Below are 25,505 nucleotides of genomic sequence, written 5' to 3'. Positions count from 1 at the left end.
TATTATTTTTTAGTCAACACTGTCTCGATTGATTGTTTCATTAATGATAATAAATAGGTATGTACCTTAAATATAAAGATTTATGACAAAGGATCATTTTTTAAGGGCAGTTTAGAGCTAGGTAGTGTAGTGGATAGAGGGCTAAGTCTGGAATCAGGAAAATTTGACTTCCAATGTGGCCTCAGTCATTTCCTAGCTGTGTGGCCCTGGGCAACTTACTTAACCCCATTTGCCTCAGTCCCTCTTCTGTAAAATGAGCTGAAGAAGGAAATGGTAAACCATTCCAGTATCTTTGCCAAGAAATCCCCAAATGGAGTCATAAAGAGGCGGACATGACTGAAACAACTGAACAAAACAACAAATTATAACACAAGGGTCTTCGTGTTATATTGCATGATTATTCTTAATTGATTCTTTCAAGAGTATGTAGGTCTTCAACAAAGTGTAACATGACACCATTTTACCACAGTTCTCATATAGAAGACTTGACTCCTATATGGTCTTAATAAGGTTTCTATAATTTTATTTTAAAATGTTTTATTGATTTTAATTTTTAGATATTTTCCTATATCTCCTATAGAACTTTTTTATTTAACAAAGAAAATGAGTTAAGTAAAACAAATCTCATAGCACTTGCATCTGATGGTGTATATAATGCAGTTTATAATCTTAGTCTTTGGTATTATCTTGATGAGGGAAGTATGAAGGAAGCTATAGCTTCTAAAGACTATTATATTATCCAAATTGTGTTGTCATTTTAAAGTTATTTTTATTCACAATATTGGCTCATTATTTTTTATCATTCTTGGTGTTTTGCTTTCTTCATTTCTTATTAGTTTTGTTCAGTGTGATTTTCAAATCTTGAGTCTGTCTAAGTAAAAGCTATCTTCCAGCATAATTAAAATCTATAGGATAATTTTCATATATCATTCTCTCTGCAATCATCTCAATATGTTAGGCATTATTGCTTATTTATGGACAGTTGAAACACAAGAAAAGAAAGAATAAAGGAAATAATTGGAAACTACTTTGCACAATTATGCCAATAAATCTCATAAATAAAATAAAATGATGTTTACAGAAATACAAAATATCCAAATTAAAAAATAGATAACGCATATAGCCCAGTCTTAAAAAAACATAAAGTAAGTTATAGATAAATTTTTTTGTAAAGAATCTCATGACAAATCATTTGCAAATGAATTCTGTCAAATGTGCAAAGGAAAATTATATAAAATGTCTGCAAAAATAGGGAAAGCTGTTACACTGCCAAAGTCCTTCTTTGAGACAAATACAGTACTCCTAATAATTAAACCAGGAAGCAGTAAGTTAGCAAAAGAAACTAGATCATTATCTCTAATGAATATTTATTGGAAAATATTGAATAAAAAATAGAAAGAATTTAAAATATTAGCAAAAAGGCTACAATAACACATTTTTTTCAGGATTGTGTTTATACCAAGAATATAAGCTTGGTTCAATATTAGGAAAATTATAAATGAAATAAACCACATTAATAATAAAACACTCAATCATATGATTATAATAATAATAGGTTCATAAAAAGCTTTTCACAAAATGTAACACATTTATGTTAAAAAAAAAATATTAAAAGATATTGAAGTGAATAAGTGGGCTTTTCCTAAATAAACAGCATTATCATTGCTGGAAAACTGCTAAGAGACCTTTGCAATTAGATTGGAGTAAAGTAAGAATAGTTGTTATTCAGGCTATTATTTGAAATGATTTTATAAATTTTATTTATATCAGTAAGGCAATTAAGAGAAATAAGAAAGTACATATATAGAAGAAACAATAATTGCTTTTTTTGCAGATGATGTGATTTTATTTAGAAAACCTTAAAAATTCAATTAAAAACCAGCAGAAATAATGTTAATGAAGTAGCAGATATAAAATAATACCACAGATCTCTTCAGCCATTCTTATACTACCAACGAAATCTAGATATGAAATAAAAAGATATTTTATTCAAAATAACTATAAAATGAAAGGAATATTTGAAAGTCTACTCATCAAGACATGCACTGAAATTACATGAATACAACTTTGAAACACTCTTTATGGAAATAACTATTTAAATATTTGGAGAAGAATTAATTGTTCTGGTTATGCCATAACCAGAATGTAATAAAATGGCATTACTACATAAATAATTTACAGATACAATGCAATTACTATAATGTACTAAGTGATTACTTTATGCAAGATAAAATTATAATAGAATTTTTCTGAAGGTGACAAAAGATCAAGAATCTTATGAGAAAGAATTTTTTATATGGGAAGAAAGGTTCTAGATCTCAAATAATGGTCATACAGTGCTTTAATCATCAAAATAACTTGTTAATCATTAAAATATGTACATATTTTAAGTGTATAGGTGAAACAGATTAGGTATACAAGTTCCCAAAGCATAATAACATGGTGTTTATTTTTTTAAAATTGAAGAAAACTTAACTACTGGAATGAGGACTCATTATTTGACAAAAATTACTTGGAAAAATAAAAAACTTTCTGAGAAAAGAGACTTAAAGTAACATCTCACACAACTTCAAATGAATGAATGACTTAATTATAAAAGATTATGTCATAAATTAAAGGATCAGACAGTAGAGATACCTTTCACAAGTATGGTTAGAAGGAGAAATTCTTAATCCAACAAGGGATAATAACAAAGCTCTTAGGAGGTAAAATAAAAATTTTTGATTACATGACACTGGAAGTTTATGTACAAATTGAATCAATATAGTTAATATTAGAAGAAGGAAAAGTATTTGTAGCAAATTTCTGAAATCCAAGATATGTGCAGTCTAATATAAATATATAAAATAAGATTCATTCCTCACTAAACTAGTGGTAAAAGATACACATAGGCAAGCTGTAAAAGAAGAAATGGAAACTATGATTTAACACAGGAAGAAAATGATTACATTATTTCTGTTTAATAGTCTGAATGAAATTGCAGTTTCAAATTGACAATTTGTGGAACATGAATTAAATCCTTCTTAGAGTATAAGTAATATGTCCTTGGGTCACTCAGATAGAAGTTATCCTTTTCAAAAGAGAGAAATCAATTGATGTTCAGCAAAATCTTGCCACCACCTTAGAATGTCCAGTCCTTCCTGCTTTTTCTAGGACTCATTCATCACTGAGATGTGCTAAGAACCAATATTTTGGCTTCGAAATATTATTTGACACTTCCAGTAAGCAACCTACCAACATTTTTCCCTTTTTGGGAGGTTGCTGATGGAGCACATCAGAAAGAATTGTTAGTATCTTCTAATTTACATTAGATAGAAGTGTTCAATCCAGTATACAAAGCATCAAGATAAAAGTTATTACACATAGTAAAAAGCAACTATGATCCTAATGATTTCCATCCTACATTGTAATTTTCATGGTTTCTTATCTTTGTTAAACATGAGAATGCACAATTATACTGTTTAGTTATTTTATTCTCTTACATCATTCTCATCAAATCTATTGGTTCTGTACCTATTGAAGTTTTGACTATTTTACCTAAGCTTTGTGTCTTCCTATAAATGTTTTTTTAAAATATTCTAAACTTGGAGGCAGCTAGGTAGTACAATGGATAGAGAAGCAGCCTTGAGGTCAGGAGGACCTGAGTTCAAATCTGTTCTCAGACACTTAACTCTTCCTAATTGTGTGACCCTGGGCAAGTCACTGAACCCCAATTGCTTTAGCAAAAAAAAAAAAATTATAAACTCTGGTTTTGTGTGAAACTACTAGATAAATGATAACTAGAACCACAATTTTAAATTTGAATTTAGAGATTTAGTTCATTGTTGTCTTAAGTCCCATCATAGTCAGTGTCAGAACCAAGATTAGAAATTTTGCAGTTCCTTGGTAAGCATTGGTTTAGAACCAACAGCCTTTCTCTTTGTATTTTCATGAATGGTCTGATACTTGGAATCTGCTCATATGATATGTCTGCTAATCACTGTATTCTTTCTTCCCATTAGTAATCTATAAAACCAGCCTACTACATCTTCAACCTAGACAGATGACTATATATCTCCCAGAAGTACGCAAGATTTCCATGGATTATATTAATTTGCCTGTCTTCAACCCTAATGTTTTCAGTGAAGATGAAGATGATTTGCCAGGTATGCAAAATGTAGTAGTTTCTATATAGTTGTATAGGTCTTTGGTGTGGGCATGTATTTATAATTGTCTTTACTCCATTATCTCATTTATCAAAGACACATTTTCTTTCTTAATAACAGAATACCAAAATAGGAAACATTACTCAAGGATTTTGAAAAGAGGAGAAAATAATACAACTGAGGGTAAATAGCACATCTACTAATGTCATGATAGATTTAAAGTATTGTGGAAAACCATAAACTGCTCCACAGCTGTAGCAAGGATGCAGGCCATTCCAGTCTCCAGTAGGTATCACACAATGTTGTGTCTACCATAAAAAAGAGAAATTGTTACAAGATGATGATGAACGGATATAGAAATCATGATAATGATACTTTACATTGCATAGGACTTGACCTCCCACAGCTTATATTTATATAATGTTTTAATAGTTTATAAAGTCCTTTTCTCACAGCATCTTTTTTTTTCCTGAGGCAGTTGGGTTAAGTAACTTGCCCACAGTCACACAACCAAAACATATTAAGTGTCTGAGGCCAAATTTAAACTCAGGTCCTCTTGACTTCAGGGTTAGGGCTCTCCCAGCAACTTTTTGAGATCGAGATTGCAAGTATAATTATTCTTCACCTCACAGACTCAGAGGTTAAATGATTTATTCAAAGAACTGATAAAAGATAGAGCTAGGCTTTGGCCTTAGGCCTTATGACTACAAGTCTACTTTCCCTTCTGTTAGAAAATGTTGTCACTCTAAGCTTTTTCATATCTAGCCTTATTAATCTGAAAATTTGAAGAAAGAAAGGCTGAATCTTTTGTTCAACACAGTCATAGTTCTTTTAGTCCTTGGATCGAACTGCATTTAAGATTTTTGCCTTGCCATATTGGCATCCTTTCCCAGGTACCTTTCAGTTCCTTGGGTAAAGTGATGCTACACTAGTTCAAGAAAAGAATCATTTTATTATTTTAAGTATGTATAATACGTCATTAGAATTAGGTAAACCGTATTGACTAGTATAGGATTGCTTAAATGATTTGTCTTTAGAAATGTAAATATAGGGAGTACAAAGACAAAAATGAAAGCCCCTGCTCTTAAGGAACTTATACAAGTAAATACAAAATATATACAAATATATACAATATAGTTATATTATTAGTTGAGCAACTGGATAGCACTGTGGATAGAGCTCTGGACTAAACCCAAGGAGTCTTGAGTTCAAATTATGTCTTAAATGCTTCCTAGTTTGTCTGATCCCAGACAGCTCATTTAACTTCTTTCGTTTTCATGTCTACAAAATAGAGGTAATAATTGGACCTGCTTCTTAGGGTTTTTAGGTTGTTTTTATCTTAGGATAAAATGAAGTAATATTTATAAAGTGTTTTAGAAATCTTAAACTACTATAAAAATAATGCTATTGCTCTTATTGCTGCTATTATTGCTATTGGGGACAGAGATATTATAATGAGACTGATTTCAAATTGACCTATAAGATTTTTTTGGTATTAAATCTAAATTGCTTGAAAGTCCTAGAAAAATAATATTCTCAATTATTAATATGTACCAGGTATTATGCTAAACATTGGGGATACAAATAAAAGGCAAAAACAATTCCTTAAGGTATTTCATTTTTTCCAGCAAGACTTTCTTTTATAATTAACATAAAGGAAAACTTAAGTCTAGATACTAAATTATTACTTATTTTGTATTAGTAACTCTTATTAATTGAATTTTTTGCATACCCCCTACATGATTTATTGTTTGGCTATTCATGAGGCTGATAGATCTCTTAAGCTTAGGAGTTGTGAACTGCACATTGGACATGCACATAAGTTTGGTTTCCATATGAGCCTCATTACTTCCAATATGGATGAGATAGACCCAGTATTTAAATGAAACGACCCAGTATTCTTTTTATGAATGTTGGTATCATTTTACTTAAGAAGCAAAAATATAACAACTTCGGATGGTGTCGTGGATTCAGAAGTATTTTGTTACTTCTTCCTTCATTCCCCAATAAATTATGGCTGTTGTAGCTTTGTGATGTTTTTAATGTTGCAGATATAGTTTTCATCATCCCCATCATCATGCTTTGCTTTTGCTTTCCATTCTTATCAGTTATGCCTCCATTAAAGGCCTACTTGGATGTGCTATCTTATCCAGAGATGACCCCCATTCTCAAAAAGAAAAACACTGAGAAAATCACTTTACTTTTCTGGGCTATGCTTTCCTATTTGTAAAATGAAAAGTTAGTCTACAAGCAGAGCTCAGGCTCTGAAAAATCCAAACCCAATACCTTGAGGTGTCGACTGCTTAGTGTACTGCTTCTTGCCCAAGAATCAGTCTGGCAGCGTTGAGAGAGCCTCATCCCAAGCTTGGACTCTGACTGTTATTTCTAATCACAGCAAGACTGTTTGCAGAGTTTATAGGGGGTTGTGATCGACCTCAGAGGAGAAAGCACCCCCTACAGCACAATTACAGACCCTTGAGGCTTGCATTGTTAGTCCAGAAACAAAGTAGCATAGTGCCCCATCTCTGATAATGGTGAAAAGACAAAATAATGTGCCTTTCCTTTAGCAGAGAACTGTGCCTACCCTAAATTTTAGATACAGGTTGGTGAAGAACTGATCATATATCCAAAAGGGAAGACAGGGAAAGTTAGGGAAAGAGGTGAGACTCCTTTTCCCCAAAAAAGTGCAAGCCTGCCTTGGCTGTGATCGTGATCACACTGACAAAAATAAAAGAGGAAGATAGTGTTGTAGAGTTAAAAGATTAATATGTGTAGAGGACCGCAGATAGTGGAGGAATTCTGAGTGAGGTATAAGACCCTTCAGCTCAGAGGAAACCCGCTGACAGTATCTGGTTTGGCTCCCCATTTTCCCTTCAGAATTTCTTACCTCCCTTCCTGAGAAATCAAGGAGGGCATGACCACCTATGTTCCACTTGAAGCAAAGGATTCTTAAAACAGGGTGCTTATAATTAGTACTTGCTCAGTGTGTGATGTGATGATATAATGGTTCTCTAGTCCACATATACTTAATGTGATGTAATGATGTAATCACTCTAGTTGGTATATACTTAGTATGATGTAATCATACTGAGATATTTAAGGACTGAGAGGACTGGAGACTGAGACAGAGAGAACTCAGGCTCAGAGAAGTACTCAGACACAGAAGAGACACAGAAGGTGGAGACAGAAATAGAGATTCCATCCTTGACCATCCTGCTGGCTCCTGCCTTCATCACTTCTCCACTTAAGACCAAGAGTCGTCCAGAGATCCTCCAGAGAGCTAATCTGGACGTTACATTTTGGTGCCCGAACAGGGACCCTAAGAAGGATACTACAGATATGAATTTTGTTAAACTAATCTATGTTAAACTTCTTAATCTGTTTTAGTAAACTAATCTGTTGTTCCTTCATTCTGGAGGCACCTTTGGTGAGGACTCCTGACTTTAATAGTCACTGGATAATATTGAATATTTGCTAAGCCCCTGGCACTGGGATGGTACAGCTTCAAATGGAAACTACTTTGCTGCAGGAACTTGTGTTTTTATCTTTTGTCCCACACATCCACTATAGTGAGTGCATAATTGCCCATAAGCATAGTATTTGTTGTGTTGAGTCAAACCACAATATGGGGCAGTAAGTATGATAGTCAGGACATCTTGAATTCTCAGCTTGTCTTGGCTGCTAGCTAATTATGAAACATTGAGAAAATGACTTAACTTTTCTGGATCTCATTTTCTTCATGTATAAATTGAAGAGTTAGACTAGATAACTTCAAAGGTCCCTCCTTACTCTACTATTTTGTGAATTTTATATTTTGATAAGTACTATTAGCTATGAAGAAGAAACTGTTAAAGTAGCTTGGTAAACTTAAATGCACCAAATTGACAAAATATTCACTCAAGGATTCTCAAAGTATGAAATAATAGCTTTGTTCCTAGAAATATTTCATGTATCTATTTATGGGGGTCTTATTAATTTCAAATTTAAGCTTTAAATGAATAGTGGAAAGACATAACTTTCTCTTGAAGTAGTTCTCTTCAATGATTTAAAGATTTATTTATTTTTTTTTTAATTTTTTTTTTTATTTAATAGCCTTTTATTTACAGGATATATACATAGGTAACTTTACAGCATTAACAATTGCCAAACCTCTTGTTCCAATTTTTCACCTCTTACCCCCCCACCCCCTCCCCTAAATGTCAGGATGACCAGTAGATGTTAAAATATATTAAAATATAACTTAGATACACAATAAGTATACATGACCAAAACATTATTTTGCTGTACAAAAAGAATCAGACTCTGAATTATTGTACAATTAGCTTGTGAAGGAAATCAAAAATGCAGGTGTGCATAACTATAGGGATTAGGAATTCAATGTAATGGTTTTTAGTCATCTCCCAGAGTTCTTTTTCTGGGTATAGCTAGTTCAGTTCATTACTGCTCCATTAGAAATGATTTGGTTGATCTCGTTGCTGAGGATGGCCTGATCCATCAGAACTGGTCATCATCTAGTATTGTTGTTGAAGTATATAATGATCTCCTGGTCCTGCTCATTTCACTCAGCATCAGTTCGTGTAAGTCTCTCCAGGCCTTTCTGAAATCATCCTGTTGGTCATTTCTTACAGAACAGTAATATTCCATAATTTTCATATACCACAATTTATTCAGCCATTCTCCAACTGATGGACATCCATTCAGTTTCCAGTTTCTAGCCACTACAAAAAGGGCTGCCACAAACATTCGTGCACATACAGGTCCCTTTCCCTTCTTTATAATCTCTTTGGGATATAATCCCAGTAGTAACACTGCTGGATCAAAGGGTATGCACAGTTTGATAACTTTTTGAGCATAGTTCCAAACTACTCTCCAAAATGGTTGGATTCGTTCACAACTCCACCAACAATGCATCAATGTCCCAGTTTTCCCGCATCCCCTCCAACAATCATCATTATTTTTTCCTGTCATCTTAGCCAATCTGACAGGTGTGTAGTGGTATCTTAGAGTTGTCTTAATTTGCATTTCTCTGATTAATAATGACTTGGAGCATCTTTTCATATGACTAGAAATAGTTTCAATTTCTTCATCTGAGAATTGTCTGTTCATATCCTTTGACCATTTTTCAATTGGAGAATGGCTTGATTTTTTATAAATTAAAGTTAATTCTCTATATATTTTGGAAATGAGGCCTTTATCAGAACCTTTGACTGTAAAAATATTTTCCCAGTTTATTGCTTCCCTTCTAATCTTGTCTGCATTAGTTTTGTTTGTACAAAAACTTTTCAGTTTGGTATAATCGAAATTTTCTATTTTGTGATCAGTAATGATCTCTAGTTCTGCTTTGGTCATAAAGACCTTCCCCTTCCACAGGTCTGAGAGGTAAACTATCCTATGTTCCTCTAATTTATTAATAATTTCATTCTTTATGCCTAGGTCATGAACCCATTTTGACCTTATCTTGGTGTACGGTGTTAAGTATGGATCAATGCCTAGTTTCTGCCATATTAGTTTCCAATTTTCCCAGCAATTTTTATCAAACAGTAAGTTCTTATCCCAAAAGCTGGGATCTTTGGGTTTGTCAAAGACTAGGTTGCTATATTTGTTGACTGTTTTATCCCTTGAACCTAATCTATTCCACTGATCAACTAATCTATTCCTTAGCCAATACCAAATAGTTTTGGTAACTGCTGCTCTATAATATAATTTTAGATCTGGTACAGCTAAGCCACCTTCATTTGATTTTTTTTTCATTAATTTCCTTGAAATTCTTGACCTTTTGTTTTTCCATATGAACTTTGTTGTTATTTTTTCTAGGTCATTAAAATAGTTTTTTGGGAGTCTGATTGGTATAGCGCTTAAAGATTTATTTAAAGGGCAGTTAGATGACACAGTAGATAGAGCACCCACCCTGTAATTAGAGGGACCTGAGTTTAAATCTTGCCTCAGACAATTGATACTAGATGTATAACCCCTGGGCAAGTCCCTTAACCCCTAATAAAGCCTCTCAAAAATTAAAACAAAACCAAAAGAAATTTAGAAAAAAAAGATTTATTAAATAATTCTCTTCCAGTTAAATAAATGTGTCTCACTCTCTGGGTGACCCTGGGCAAGTCACTTAATCCTGTTTGCCTAAGTTTCCTCATCTGTAAAAAGAACTGCTGAAGGATATGGCAGATCACTCCAATATCTTTACCAAGAAAACCCCACATGATATCATGAAAAAGGAGAAACAGCTGAAACTACTAGATATCAACAACAATCTCATTTTAGCAACATTAATTTCTGCAAACCCAGATTGATTCACCATTTTATTTTTTTAAATAACAACTTCCCAAATACAGTTAATTAAATTTGCAAAAATGGAATTTATCCAGTATTTTCAGGGATATGGCTACTTTATAAAAGCATTAAGCACTTCCTATATACCAGTCCCTGTGCTTAGCACTAGGCATGCAAATACAAGGAAAAAGAAAAACAGTCCCTATCCTTAAGGAGCTTACATTCTGACAGAAGAAAGTAGTCCACAAAGGAGAACTAAAAAGTGGGAAAAGAAGTACTTACGTGGGAGCCTAGTGTGAAAGTAAGAGGCAGAGTGGGAAAGCCAGTCTGAATCCTTCTACAAAATGGAGGCCCCTGGAGGAATTCACCAACAAAAGAAGAAGTCTAGCCTGGTAGACAGGTGTTCCAGGATTAGCAGGCTGTAGGAGTTGGATATTCCAAGTTAAGAAGATCCTCACAGAATAAACTTTACCTATAAATTAATTGATGCTAAATGATGAAATCCTCAAGAATTCTCGTGAAGCAGAATTACATTGTAGAGTCTAAATCCATCACTTTTTATTGTGGGAACAGACATCATCACAGCTATTGGACCAAAACAATTTTCATGCAATGTTTACTCCTATAAATTTTATCTACTATAATTAACAGGTGAATTATTCAGCCAGAATAGTTGTTGGCCTTACATTTGGTCTTTTCTATTACATTTCTATATTGTTGCTCTGTAATGATTTTCTGAAAGAACACCCATGCGATTTCATGTATATGTATATATACACATACATACAGAAATATCTACACACAAGTGAGCCCTTACACATATATACTCTGGGGAAATTGAAAACTAGAAAGAAGAATGACTGACTTGTTTAAAGTTTCAGGCTAAACAATCCTTAGAGCTCCAAATATATGATGACTACTTTTTTCAAGCTCTTTGTCTGCTAATAAAATTGGAGTTGATTTGATGGTATAATAGTCATTGTATTCTGCCTGACATATATAATCCACTCTCTTAATTTTCCCCTCTCTTCTTTGCTATCCACTTGGGTAAGTTATGAAGATCTGTTCTATTGTGAAGCATTAGATATTATTTCCTGATGTAGTCAGATGTGTGGAAAGATCAAGCAAATAATTTCATCTTTTATGGGAAATCCATTATTCTTGTTGACATCATATAATTGAAAATACAGTTCTTAGAATATACTCAACTACACAAAATCTATTGCATCTATTCTTGCATTTTTTAAAAAAAATTGTCATTTACTCCCTTTAAAAATGAAAATTCTCAAAATTAGTCTTTGGCAGAGATTATGGATGGAGTTGTAATAATTCTTTATGTTGTTATGTGTATAGAATTGCCTAAAATCTGAAATGACAGTATTCTTTATAAAAAAATTCTTTGTTCCAAAGGAAAGTATACATTTTCAAAACTCTTTTTGTCCTATATGAAAAACAGGAGGAGACAGGGATAGGTGACATAAATATCAATCTGTATCTCAAATTCATTTCACTTCAAAAATCCAGAAACTTGTTTCAGCTATAAAGTGGTACTTATCTCTGTGCTGGATGCATTCGCACTTCTGCCTTGAGACAAAATTGTCTTCATGTTCCACAGTCTGTTCATATAACCAATATCAGACTTTCACATGGAAGTAGCTTGTGGTTGGAAATAGCTTCTATTTCATAGCATTCTGAAGCTGCTCAGTACTTTTCATACCAATCAATCAGCAAACATTTATAAAGTCCCTTTTATGTGCCAGACTTCAAGAAAACTAAGAATCCCAAAATATAAGCAGAACAATTCCTGTCCTAACAGAGCTTACCTTCCAGTGAAGAAGACAAAGCAGATATTAACTAATTTGGTCTTCCCAGAATCCATTTGAGGTGGCTTGTCCACAATTAAGGAAATAGCCTCAGAGAGGCCATATGATCTGCTCAGGGTCACACAGCAAACACACACTGGCACCAGCACTAGAATACCAGCTTTTACTCTGACTCCAGGGAGCTTTCTGTTATTTCTCACTGGTCTTCATTCTTTGACTACTAATTGCTTGTTGGCATTTAAAGTAAAGTCAAAGGGGCAGTGTCTGACACTATAAATGCTTATTCTTTCCCCCCTTTCATCTAGTACTCTTCTTTCTTGTGGCACATTGTCAACCACTACTGGCCCCAGTTGACTCTTCTTTTCCCTGAAACAGCAAAAGTTTTTAGCTAACAAGACTAAACTTGCATGCTTCTTTTTTTCAGAGGAGGTCTGGAGTGAAAAGATGCATCCATGAAATTAATGTCCTCCCTGTGTAGAGTTTGAACATAGCATTCCTTTATTGAGGGGCTTATAATCACAAAGAAGGACGCTTCCTTATATTCCCTAATGGGCCATTCTAACAAAGAAAAATAGGGCTGTCATTCACAGAGAATTCATCTTGTCTTAAGATACTAAGTATCAAGTCATGATGATTTTCTGTAATTTTAAGAAAAAAAATTTGCCCTGATTGACATGTAATTCTTATTCTGAACTAATTTCATTTCACTGTTTTGTAACCAGTTTTTTTCCTCTTTCTTGTAGTTACTGGAGCATCTGGAGTACCTGAGAACAATCCTCCTTGCACCGTGAACATTCCCATTGCTCCTATTCACAGCTCAGCACAAGCTATGTCCCCCACACAGAGCATAGGGTTGGTGCAGTCCCTCCTTGCAAACCAGAATGTGCAGTTGGATGTCCTAACCAATCAAACAACATCTGTGGGAGCAGCCGACCATGCAAGCGATAGCACTCTCCAATACCCAGTCCCCAATAGGTATTCTAGTCCGGGACAGGTAATTTTTGGAGGAGTAGAAATGGGACGAATGATTCAGGCACCTCCTCAGCTTTCCCTGCCACCACAGGGAGCAATCCAGCTATCTATGGGCGATCATGGAGACAGAGAACACGAGCACCTCCAGAAGGCAACAAAGGTCCTAAGGCCAGTACAGCAGTTAGCAGCAGAAGGGGATGCTGTGGTCTTCAACACTACCCAAGAGATCCAGATGAATAAATTGAACCCGCCACCTCCTTACCCAGGAACTATCCCAGCTGCTCCCACCACCGCAGCCCCTCCTCCCCCTCTGCCTCCACCTCAGCCTCCTGTGGATGTTTGTTTGAAAAAGGGAGATTTCTCTCTTTTCCCCTCTTCGGGACATTACCAGACCCCTCTTGGCTATGAGAGGATCACCACATTTGACAGCAGTGGTAATGTGGAGGAAGTCTGTCGTCCTCGGACTAGGATGCTTTGTGCCCAGAACACTTATACCCTTCCTGGTCCTGGAAGCTCAGCCACCTTGAGGATCACGGCCACTCAAAAGAAGGCCCCACAACCCTGTTCCAGTGCGACCCTCAACCGGTTAACTGTTCCCCGCTACTCCATCCCATCTGGGGACCCGCCCCCTTATCCAGAAATTACTAACCAGCTAGCACACGGGCGAGGAGCTGCCCAGAGATTAGACAGCACCCTTATCCATGCAACTCTGCGCAGAAACAACCGAGAGGTGGCTCAGAAGATGGCTCAACTGGCAGACAGTCAGCGGGCTACTCTGCAGCACCCGCCAAAACCCAAGAGTAGTGTGGTGACTGCCCAGTACCAGCCAAGGCCACCCGCTGCTCTGTACACCTGCAGCCAGTGCAGTGGCAGTGGGGCGAACAGTGGTGGAGGGAGTGTGAGTGGCGCCAGCGCCAACAGCGGCACCTCTGGCCTCAGTGGCAGTGTGCGGCCTGATCTGAGCTCTGTGGGCAGCTCCCAGCACAGCTCGGTCATTGCACACTCGGTCAGCACTTCACCCTTGACTTCCCAGTCTTCATACAATCTGCTGAGCCCCCCTGACAACTCTCGTGATCGGACAGACTATGTCAACTCTGCCTTCACAGAGGATGAGGCCCTATCCCAGCACTGTCAGGTAGAAAAGTCTGTAAGGCATGCAGCGCTAGCTGAGGCAACCCTGGGAGTGAAACGGCCACCCCCTTATCAGTGGGACCCTATGTTGGGAGAGGATATTTGGGTTCCTCAGGAAAGGACAGCACAGAGTTCAGTGCCCAACCCTCTGAAACCTCCGCCTCTGATGATTGGTCAGGCTCAGCACCTGGATGTGTCCCGAGTGCCCTTTGTTTCCCCCAAGTCTCCAACCAGCCCTACTGCCACTTTCCAAACAGGCTATGGGATGGGAGTACCTTTTCCAGGAAGCTATAATAATCCCCCTTTGCAGGGAATGCAGGCTCCCTGCTCCCCTAAAGAAGCCCTGTCCTCCACACAATTTGCACAACAGGAGCCCACTGTCGTACTTCAGCCAGGGTACTCATCCAACCTTTCCTATTGCCCCTTGCCACCCATGTACCCAGGAAGCAGCACATGTTCTAGTTTACAGCTGCCACCCATTGCCTTGCATCCTTGGAATTCTTACAGTGCGTGCCCACCTGTGCAGAACTCCCAAGGCACTCTTCCTCCCAAATCACACTTGGTTGTGGAAAAGCCCATTGTATCCCCACCTCCAGCTGAGCACCAAGGCCACCTGGGTACAGAAGTGATGGTGGAGACTGCAGACAATTTCCAGGAAGTTCTTTCCTTGACAGAAAGTCCTATCCCACAGCGGACAGATAAATTTGGGAAGAAGAATCGTAAGCACCTGGACAGCCGTGCTGAAGAAGGGAATGTCCAGGCCATCACAGAGGGCAAAGGGAAAAAGGAGGCCAGGACTCTGAGTGATTTCAACTCTCTCATCTCCAGCCCCCGTCTTGGGAGAGAAAAAAAGAAAGTGAAGAGCCAGAAGGATCAGTTGAAGTCCAAGAAGCTCAATAAGACAAATGAATTTCAGGACAGCTCAGAGAGTGAGCCAGAACTGTTTATCAGTGGGGATGAGCTGATGAACCAGAGCCAAGGTAGCAAAAAGGGATGGAAAACCAAAAGGAGTTTGAGGACAGCCAGTGAGCTGGAGGAATTCAAGTGCCGGAAAGCTAATGAAAAGGAGGATGGGAGGTTGGGGAGTCAGGGGTTTGTGTATGTTATGGCTAACAAGCAGCCTTTGTGGAATGAAGCAACACAGGTGTACCAACTGGACTTCGGAGGGCGGGTGACTCAAGAATCAGCAAAAAACTTTCAGATTGAGTTGGAAGGGAGACAGGTAAGAAAGCTTTAAAAGTGGTAGCTAATTCATTTTGAAAAACCATGTGCAGTCCCAGAAATCCTCTTGCCTCGCTTTTTAATTTTAATTAACAAAGTTATTTTCTCTCCTTTCTCCCCACTACCTACTAAGAAAAAAAGGAAAAGAAAGAATCCTTATAACTCCAAAGTATAGTCAGGCAAAAAAAATTCCTTGTGTATACCCCATTACTTCTCTATCAAGAAATTTGTGTCGTTCCCCCCCCCCTTCCTTCTTCTTTACTTTCCTTCCTTTCTTCCTTTCCTCCCTTTCCATCACTCTTTATCATAAGTTAGAAATGCAGCAGCCACTCATGGAACCCAATCCATTGTTGACTGGCACAAAAACTTTGACCTACTAATGTAGGCCAATTCCCTTTTCTTTTAGCAACCTTGTGGATCCTGTTCCCAGTGGTTCCCTACATCACTGTAAGAACCTGTTCAGCTTTAGCTCTGTTGCAGTTCAGAACTTTTAAGCTCCAGTGATCCATCAGCTTCAGTTTACTTGGTAATACAGATCACAGGCATCTGCCACATCTTGGATTCACTTTAAAACAGAAATGTTTTACTTTCTAATTTTAAAAAATCCTTATGCAGAGTGACTTAAAAACTAGTATTACAGACTATGAATTTAAACTAAATATATAAGAATGAAAAATCAGTACATATTTTTATACTAATGTCTGCAATGAAAAGGCTTTAGTGAATTATCTTTAGTAACATTGACAGTTCATAAAACTTTGTACAAAAGCAAACCCCAAGAATTTTGTTCTACATGCCAATAACTGAACCATTAATTAAATAGGGCACAAAGGAGACTGGCAATATAAGAAATTCTATAGCTTTCTGAATAACTAATTATCTTTCATCTGGCAGAGTTCCTTTCCATGCTGACTTTGACTGAACGTGGTCAAACTCAGATGGTCTGTGGCAGTGAGATTTTACTTCGACATTCATGGAATCTGTACGTTAAACCTCAAATTAAAAAAAAATCTTTTCTACCTTTTTACAGCCTTCTTATCCAATTAAACTTTTTATATTAGATTCTATATTACTAGATTGAAAAAATGAGTCAGCTTTTGATTTTTTTGTTTCTAGGAAATTCTGTTAAGACCGTTAGCAGACTGATAGAATTACTGCTTCTTTGAACACTGAATGATTCAAAGTAGAAAAGTTTTCTTGGACATACCAGTAAGCAAAAATGAAAGGTTGTCAAACTATCATCAGAAATGTATTTTGAGCTTCTGAAAGTCTCAGCTTGCTTTTGTTTTCCCCATTCAGTTTTCATTTCTGCCCTGCTTTGTACTTTTAGATTTGAAAAGGGAATAGAAATGCCAATTTATTATAAATGAGCTACTTCCATCAAAATTTGGAATTTCTTAGATTGATTTTATATGTCAGGAATTGGCTGAGCTCTACTAAAAGTATTTTCTCTTCAAGTGGTTTGTCTATTTCAAGGTTCTGAAACCTTTTCAGTTCCTTGAGGATTAATAACCACATCCAATCTTGTTGAGCCATATTTTTTGCCCTTAAGAATCCTGTTCAAGATTGAATAAGACAAAAATCATCTTGTATATCAGTGGGGCTTTTAAAAATTGGGTTGAAAGGATATTGGGCTTTAAGGGACAGTTTTTCACAAAGATTCCATAAAATTTTCACAGCAAGTAATTGTTCCTTGACTGACTGGGAGTTATCTTTTAGAGAAAGGAAAATTAGCTTATGATATTGCCTCCTCTATTAGGGAGGAAACAAAATGGGCATATTATGATTAATGACATCATAGAAATCAAGAGTACAAAGGTTCAGAGTTCAACTAACTCATCTGTGGCCTGTCTGACTAGGAAAAATCACCTGACTTCTTTGGACCTCTGTTTCTTGATCTCTAAAATACACTTATCCAGGTGATCACTGTTTCTTTTTTGCTCTAAATCCTATAATTCTATATGTTGATTTGTTTAGCTTGCAAGTTTCTCAGAAATACTATGAAATTGTCCTAGATAAGGAGAATAGGGAGGGAAGAGAAAGAGATTCCTTTTCCATATAATTGAATTTTATTATTGTTCAAGCTTAGGGAAAATAAAACCTTAATTGCTACTGTTAAATATTTACTGGTATCTAATTGCTGAATTGAATTTTTCAATTATTTTTCATATCACTTCAGGTAATCTACTTCAAATTTTGACTTAATTCATAACTTCCTCTAAATCCTTTTCATTTTTATATAATCTTTATAAAAGATTTACAGTAAGAATATCTTTGGTGGAATGTTCACTATTAAAAGTTTCTCTGAACCTATCTTTTTGAATTGCCATATTTTCTAGAGGCACTGGATTCATACTTAGACCATGCAGGAAGTCCTCAATGCATCAAAGTGTTTATCCCTTCCTTTTCCCCCTTCCCAGTTGACATAAGTTGTTATTTGAATTACGAAATGAATTCCCTATGAATTGACAGGTACTAATCTGCACCAGGCTTGTGCAACTAGCCCTTGGTAGATAAGGAGGGCCATCATGTCTGTATGGTCTAGCACAGTGGTTCTCAAACTTTTGTTCTCAGTATCTTCATGTTGTTAAAAAACTATCGAGGATCTTTTCAAAGAGTTTTTGTTCACATGGGTTATATTTATAGCTATTTACTATATTAGAAATAAAAAATAATTTTGAATTTGTAGACCCTCTGAAAAGAGTTTCAGAGACCCCAACAATTCTTTGGACTACACTTTGAGGACCACTGGAGCAGTTCCCAAGCCTTTTCCATATTGCCTTGCCGCTCCCCTTTTCCAACCTTTCCAATCTTTACTATACCTTTCTTCCCCCATGCCAAGCCCTATTAAGTAATGATTCTGATATCTCTTCCTTCCTTTGTCTTGCTGTCATAAATATGCAAACTTCTATATAAATTGTGAACTTCTTGGGTTCTATATACATGTTCATTTCTCTTGTAATAAACCTAGTTTTCATATCAGTTTCATGAAGTTGTAATTGCCTGTTAACAAATGTAAGATCACATTGTAATTGAGCAATTATTATAAACCATTATAATTATAATCATCATGACCCAGTTAGGCCTGTTGTTTACTAAAATCTTTTAGTCATAGTTCCTGATCCTTCATTTTAAAAGAAAAAAAGTTGCAATTATTGCAGTAGCATAAAGTAGAAACCTGCTAGGGAGTATGAAAAGCAATTGCCATGTAAACTTTCATTCTCGGTCTTTCATAAGGACAAAGTACCGAATATGTCAAATTTCAGAAAGTTTTGGTGATAGGGACAACCAGAAAAGCACTCAAGACTAGAACTATCCCCTCCCCCATAGATCACATAATTAGTATATCTAATTTTGAAATCCTTTTATGTTGAACTCTTTTTTCTTATTTTGTTTCCTCTTCCCCTCTAACCTATTATAGGTAATGCAGTTTGGAAGAATTGATGGCAATGCTTACATTTTGGACTTTCAATACCCCTTTTCTGCTGTCCAGGCATTTGCAGTTGCTCTGGCTAATGTGACTCAGCGCCTCAAATGAAAAAAAAAAATGACTCAAAGGAAAAAGAAACACAAACCTTTTCAAAGAAGTCCAATCCAGAAAATGCTGACAGACCCAATGTTGGGTATAACAGAGGTGCCTGCATGGACCAGAAGACAACAGCAAACTGGAAAAGTCTATCAGGCCCCCTAGAGAGGCCACTGAACTGTAATTGTTATTGTTTATTTGGGTTTTTAGTATCCTTTTTATTTTAAGAACAAAAGCAAAATATAGTGCTGGTGTTTGAGAGCAAAGGGCTGGAACCATTCAGTGTTATTTTGGAAAGTGTAGCTTTGGCTTGTGGTAATGGTTTTATTGTGTTTGCTGATGTAAAGCTAGTAGGGAAGGGGGAGGGCTGGGAAATGGGGTGGGGTGGGAGAACAGGACAACTATCCTTTTTGGATGGACTGCCTTGTATCATGCTATTCTTTTAAAAACAAGGAACATACATGTAATTTTTCATTCCCTCATTGCATCTACCTTTTATTACTACCCCCAACATTGACAATGGTGTAAAAAGAAAAGCCAAAAAAAGAAAATTCAAACTCTCACAGAAAATACTTGAAAATTCAGGTTCTATTCATTGGCACCTGAATAATGCAGGCATCTTTTTTGACATGGGTGGAACAAACTGTGATTTCTAAATTCTAGGTTGTTACTACCAAGAGAATAATTGATTACCAACAGACATTTTGGTAATAATTCTATGTGAGAGAAATCTGCTTCTGAAAGTGATCTGAGATAAATATAATTTGCTCTGTAATGAAATATGAAGAGGAAATGGCCTGCAATTTTCTAATGTTGTTAACAGTATTGTTTGTACATGTAAGTGAGAGGCCTGTTGAGTCTTGGTGTAGATGAAGTGAAAGGGCTGTACTGCTCTTTGAGTGATTAATGTTTAAGGTGAGTGATTTTAGGAGTTGCATAATATGGAAGTTTCTTTCCTAAAAGCAATGGCAATTGTTTGTCATGATTGACTGAAAGGAGGTGCAGAAGCTGAACTTAAGAGATCTAGTAATCCCCTTTCCCCGGGTATGTTATGCTGGGAATATTTTTGAACAGGATGGTTGGATTAGATGACTCCCGAGATCCCTCCCAACTCTGTCATTCTGGGATTCTGTAGTTAGAAAAGAGTGATTGATTGTTCTCTAGTCAGTAGTTGTAATTCCTGTGAGAACCAACAACAGTCTCCTGGAAGGTAGGACAGGGTTATGGAGAAGATGTTACTGTATGATTTGTATTTATTTCCTCATCCTCCAGATTTGTCTCTTCACTGCTCTCTCTTAAAGAGAAAAGTGTTCCTAAGTATTTTTTCCTTTGAGAGTATGCTTTACTATTCTCTGCTACATATAAATTTTTAAATCCTTGAAGTGATTTTCCATTAGAATGGAAACTGTTAATTCATGTATTTATAAGGGCATATTAAGCAGGGTAGTAAAAGATATTAGTTTCACCAAGTTTTGAAAGTTGTCCTGTTGTTCCCCATGAATAAAGTTACTTATTTAATAGTATAGAGTATTTTGCAGAGGAATAAAGCCTTTACAAAAATCAACAACACTTTGAGAGCCTTAGGAATTACTATCAACAACTTGCTTAAACTTTTTTCAATGGATTTCTATTCCACTAGTTTGCTGCTATTAAGAAAGCTATTACACCCACCCCGGGTTTCTTTGTACATTCACTTGAATGAAAGCTTCTTAAATGAAAGGAGGATAAAATGATGACTATGTGAAGTACAAAACAGATCCATCACTAATGCTTCTTTTAAATATGATTTTGAATATCTGGGCATTCCATTTGTACCACTAGTATAAATGTCATTTTTGGTCTTCCTCCTTTAACTCAAAGTCAAGATGGCTCTCCATAGCAGAGTGCTCCTTTTTTTTTTTTTTTTTTTTTTAATCACCTTCATTCTGTACCTCTTTCTACCACCAAGTGGAAGAATGATTTCTTGGGCAATGTTTGGGCCCTGAAATCATGATCTTAATTGATTTTTCTGAATACACAAGTTTGATATTGCTAAACAGTGTTCCTGAGAACATGCAAAATTTTAGTTTTAACTTGTCAACTTGTTGAGGGTCTTGTATTTGGATTTTGTTTGGAAACAGACAAGTGGAAAATGTTATAAAAAAATTAAATAAGTTCAAGACTTAAGCATTTATTGTTAAATTCCCTGTTTGGTTTTATGAACACTAAAACAGCATGTAGGCATAAAAATTAGAAACAAAAACTGACTTATCCATTGCTCAGAGCAAGAGATTGTCAATAGCCATTCTCTTCAGGCCCTTAAAAAACATTGATATGATTTTAAGACATTATGAAAGTTACTGTTTGCCAGCCAAAACTGAAATAACATTTTATATTTAAACGTTAAAAACCAGTTTTTTGATAGATAAGTTCTTCTAGGAAGAATTTAGCAATGTGTCCAGAATTATCTAATTCTTTTATACATTAGTTTTCTGTAGCCTGATGATGGCTTTTCAATGCTTATTTTTAGTTGTGCAATAATTGTTACAGCCTAGTTTTTTAAATAATTTAAATGCAAATTCTTATTGTCCTAGAGACAAATTATTTATCTTGCTTAATGGAATAAATGTTTTTAGGGATTATTTTATTACTATGTACTGGTGAGTTATACCCACTTTCTTATTTATATAAAAAGAGCATCCTTGTAACTAATTATTTGATAGCAGTACATTTTGCTGCAAGAATTGCAGAATGTGTATAGAAAGATTTTGTTTTTGCTGGACAATTTGCAACTTTTTATAATTTAAGGAAAGAAATGTTATTAATTTGGCAGTTAAAAAACAACAACAATATCTTTGAATATGATCCATTAAAACTATGGTCTCCATGTGATGATGTAATTTACCTAGATGTTTTCCTTTTGTGCTGAATTTTCTTTTTAAATAAAAATAGAATATTATGAGTGGGTAAAAATGAGAAAGTGGGAATATCAGTAAGAAGAGAATTTTAAGTAATTTGCTTCAGATTTTTAAAAACGCTGTTTAATTTTTGAAATGTGACATAAAAAGATAATATATGGATTATGTAATAAAAGCCTTTCTAAATGAAGGTCAATACACAAGAGAATTATTTGGAATCTTTTATGTCAGATAAGTATGTAAATTATGTTTCAAAGATAATTAGCTTTTTAGCAAATTCTCAGTCTGCTCCCCAAAAGACAAATATGTTCTGCCCCCAAATCACTTTGTGTACTTTTTAGTGCTTTATTCTCATTTGGGACCTCTGCAGTTCAGTGTCTAGGTACCAAACAATATGCACCTAACATTTACCACTTATCATTTGCTCTATGAAGTGTAGGGGCAGAATAACCTGGTACCAAAATAGAGCATAAATTTATGTCTATAGTAGCTCAACCCTAGGGTGTTTTTAGATTAACAGTGATCCTTTTACTCATAAAAGAATTATTTTTATCAGAGACCTAATTACTTTATTGTTAAGAAGTTTATATGTGTGTATATACAGTATACATAAATACATACACACACACGTGAAAATTCCTAATGGGAGCTCTAAATTAAAAAAAAAATTATTAGTATTATAAGAGAAAAATATAATGGAAGAAAGTGCATATATTTGACCTAGGAACCAATTTTGAGTTTATTTTACTCTAACATTGTCAAAGAAAAATAAGATTTTCTGTGCAAACACACACACCTTACATGTGGGCCATGATGATACTGAGAACAATAAAGTAAACATTTTTCTGAGTTTTGATTGTATTATAAACCAAAATGTTTTTCAGGTTAATTCTTCTTGACTTAGACTATTGTTAATTGTAGTCCTACTGAATGAACTATAAGCCAAAACTTGTGTTATTGTTTTGTGATAAGATGCAAAGAGCAGTAAACTGTGAGCCAATTTCTAATGGCTTCTGATGCTGGCTTTATTCCTTTTCTAGCTTGGCTTCTCTGGAACTTAGTTTTTTCAGTGTAAAAAGAAGATAGATCCCTTCCAGTTTTAACAGAGTCTCTTGTTTCAAGTGGTACAGTTTTAAGGTTCTACTTAGGTGATTTGAAATACAGGTTTATTCAAGAGAAACATCTTTCTCCAGGACTGTTAATGAGCTATCTATGGAATCCATCCATTTTGTTTTTAAGATGTAATCCCTTTAAACAATTTGTCACTAGGAAAGAATTGATTTGAAAAATTGTTTCTTTTCTAAAAATTCTCCAGGACCTTGAACCAAAGAGGATGTCACAGGAGTCTCCTTCTAATTGTCTCCTGTGTAGCTTACTTCCCTGCCTGAAAGGCAGATAAACCACCATTCCTTATTTGCCTCATTTCCATTAAAAAATAGTGTTGTAGAATGGGGGGGGAGGGGGAATACACAAACACACACAGACACACACACACACACACATATGTACACACACACACCACACATATATGTATGTGTATATATATGTGTTTGCATGTATCTATCTCCAAGAAGATCTGGAATTCCTGAAATGTTCGCTCCATTGTTACACTGGCTTATAAGAGGATTCTTTCCTCATACAGAAGCTTTGAAGATTGAAGTTTTTCATTTGGCCATGTAAATGTTCATTAAAAGGCTAGTCAAAATAATTCTAATTTTTTTAATTGTAAAGAAAATTTTTTTCATATAACTAATAATATTTGAGTTCATAAAATTTCATAATAGCACACAGTTCATAACTTTGTCTCCATTATGTATTTCTGTCTCTGCTTTATAAAACTTTAAAGGTTTTCTTTTTCCAGAAATATATATGTACATATATATGTGCATATGTTTAAATTTTGTGTTCACTTTCAATTATATTTTCCCCAATTTTTTCTTGTAATTTCTGTTTGGGGGTGGGGTGGGGCTTTAAGATCTTGTTGTTTGTTGTAGATAAAAATATGTATAGTGTTGTGGAATAGCATGGGTATGCATTTGACTGAAAAAGGCATTATTGTTTATCAAAAGGGATATTCTTTGCATTTGTTTATAAATGCATTACTTTGGTACTGTAACTTTGTACATTATTTCTGAGTTTATTACAACTGTTTTCGTCTTTTTTCCTTTCTTTTTTCTTTCAAATTAAGTGTGCAGTTATGAAGGTGCATAAGTCCCAAACAAAACAAGACCAGCATGCTATTTTCAGTCCTTCGGGAAACAGAGGACACCTGTGCTGTGTGCTCTTCCATAATTATATAGCATTATATTTTAGTTGACTGCCTTGCTTTCTTTTACTTCCTGAACCAAGAGCTGTTCAGACCCTGCATTACATTGTGATAACTCACCCTAATCTGCCTCTCCTTATGTATTTTGTGTATTAGATTGTGAAGGAGGATGTATCCTAGAAAGAAAGTATTAATGGTTTCCATTTTAAAAGATGTGGTTTGTCTAAATTCTTTACTGTCTTTATTATTGAGATGGATCAATTGCCCTATTTTTTTTCCTTGATGATTGGAGTTGTAAGAGTTGTCCAGCTGTTGCTTAATAAAATTTTGCAGAATAGAAAAATTAATAACTATAGAATTGAAATGCTTTTTAATGTCTTAAATCCTTTTTAAAATAGATCATTTTCATTGAAATTTCTTGAATATCCCATAACTTGTACCTAATATTTTGCGATTACAATCTAAAACATTTGGAACTATATGTGCCATGGCACTTTAAAACCCTTGCCATTATGATGCAAATTCATAGAAGAAAAGAACCATGTTATGTTTGAGATTTGGGTAGAAAGCTTTGGGGAAGGGAGGTTGGGAGGATAAAGATAAGATTCTCTGGTTTAAAGAGCATCTAATATTGCTGTTCTTTGCCTTTATTGTTTCATAGATCCCTTTGACAGTTTGATGAAATATATGTACACTTCTCAGAATAACATTAAGAATCCTTGGTCAAACATAAATAACAAAATAACAAACATAAAGAACAACAAATACTTAAATTGGTACATTTTTGTAAATTTTCAGTTAAAATCATTTATACTCTCTTTCTAACTCAAACAATTATTAAAATCTATCTTCCCTATAATTCTTTTAGACTAATAATTTGATAAATATTAGTAGGACTGAAGTGATATATACATTTTCCAGAATCTATTTATGTTTTAAAGATATTCCTATTTTGACCGTAAAGGACAAGATTAATCTTTATTTTAGGAAGCAGAGAGAATATAACCTATTGCATTCTTCTAATTGTACACAAATTTCTTTTGTGCATAACACATACAACATGATCATTTACACTTCAGAAATAGACACTACAACCAAGGATTTATTGTTGTTGGTTGTCTAATTGTAAGAAAATGATGGAAATGTTAATAAAATGTAATTTAAACTTAAAAAAATGCATCATTTACATTTTAGAGAGGAGGGCCAGTTGTTAAATAAATATTTATACGCATATGCCTGAATCAT

General features: G+C 35.1%; 1 protein-coding gene across 4 annotated transcripts in view; it reads left to right on the top strand.

The window, feature by feature from the left end:
* TULP4 (TUB like protein 4) overlaps positions 1 to 24,624 on the top strand; it is a 211,357-nt gene extending 186,733 nt beyond the window's left edge. For all 4 annotated transcript variants that reach the window (XM_031937561.1, XM_031937559.1, XM_031937560.1 and 1 more), the window contains 3 exons: positions 4,002 to 4,145; positions 12,991 to 15,572; positions 18,993 to 24,624. In XM_031937561.1, coding sequence (XP_031793421.1) covers positions 4,002 to 4,145; positions 12,991 to 15,572; positions 18,993 to 19,109 — 2,843 coding nt within the window. In that variant the 3' untranslated portion in view covers positions 19,110 to 24,624. The remainder of the gene's footprint in view (positions 1 to 4,001; positions 4,146 to 12,990; positions 15,573 to 18,992) is intronic.
* The last annotated feature ends 881 nt before the right edge of the window (positions 24,625 to 25,505 follow it).

The sequence above is a fragment of the Sarcophilus harrisii genome, chromosome 4, assembly GCF_902635505.1.
Source record: "Sarcophilus harrisii chromosome 4, mSarHar1.11, whole genome shotgun sequence".
Classification (NCBI taxonomy): domain Eukaryota; kingdom Metazoa; phylum Chordata; class Mammalia; order Dasyuromorphia; family Dasyuridae; genus Sarcophilus; species Sarcophilus harrisii.
The sequence above is the reverse complement of the archived record's forward strand: the minus strand, read 5'-3'. Positions and strand labels throughout refer to the sequence as shown.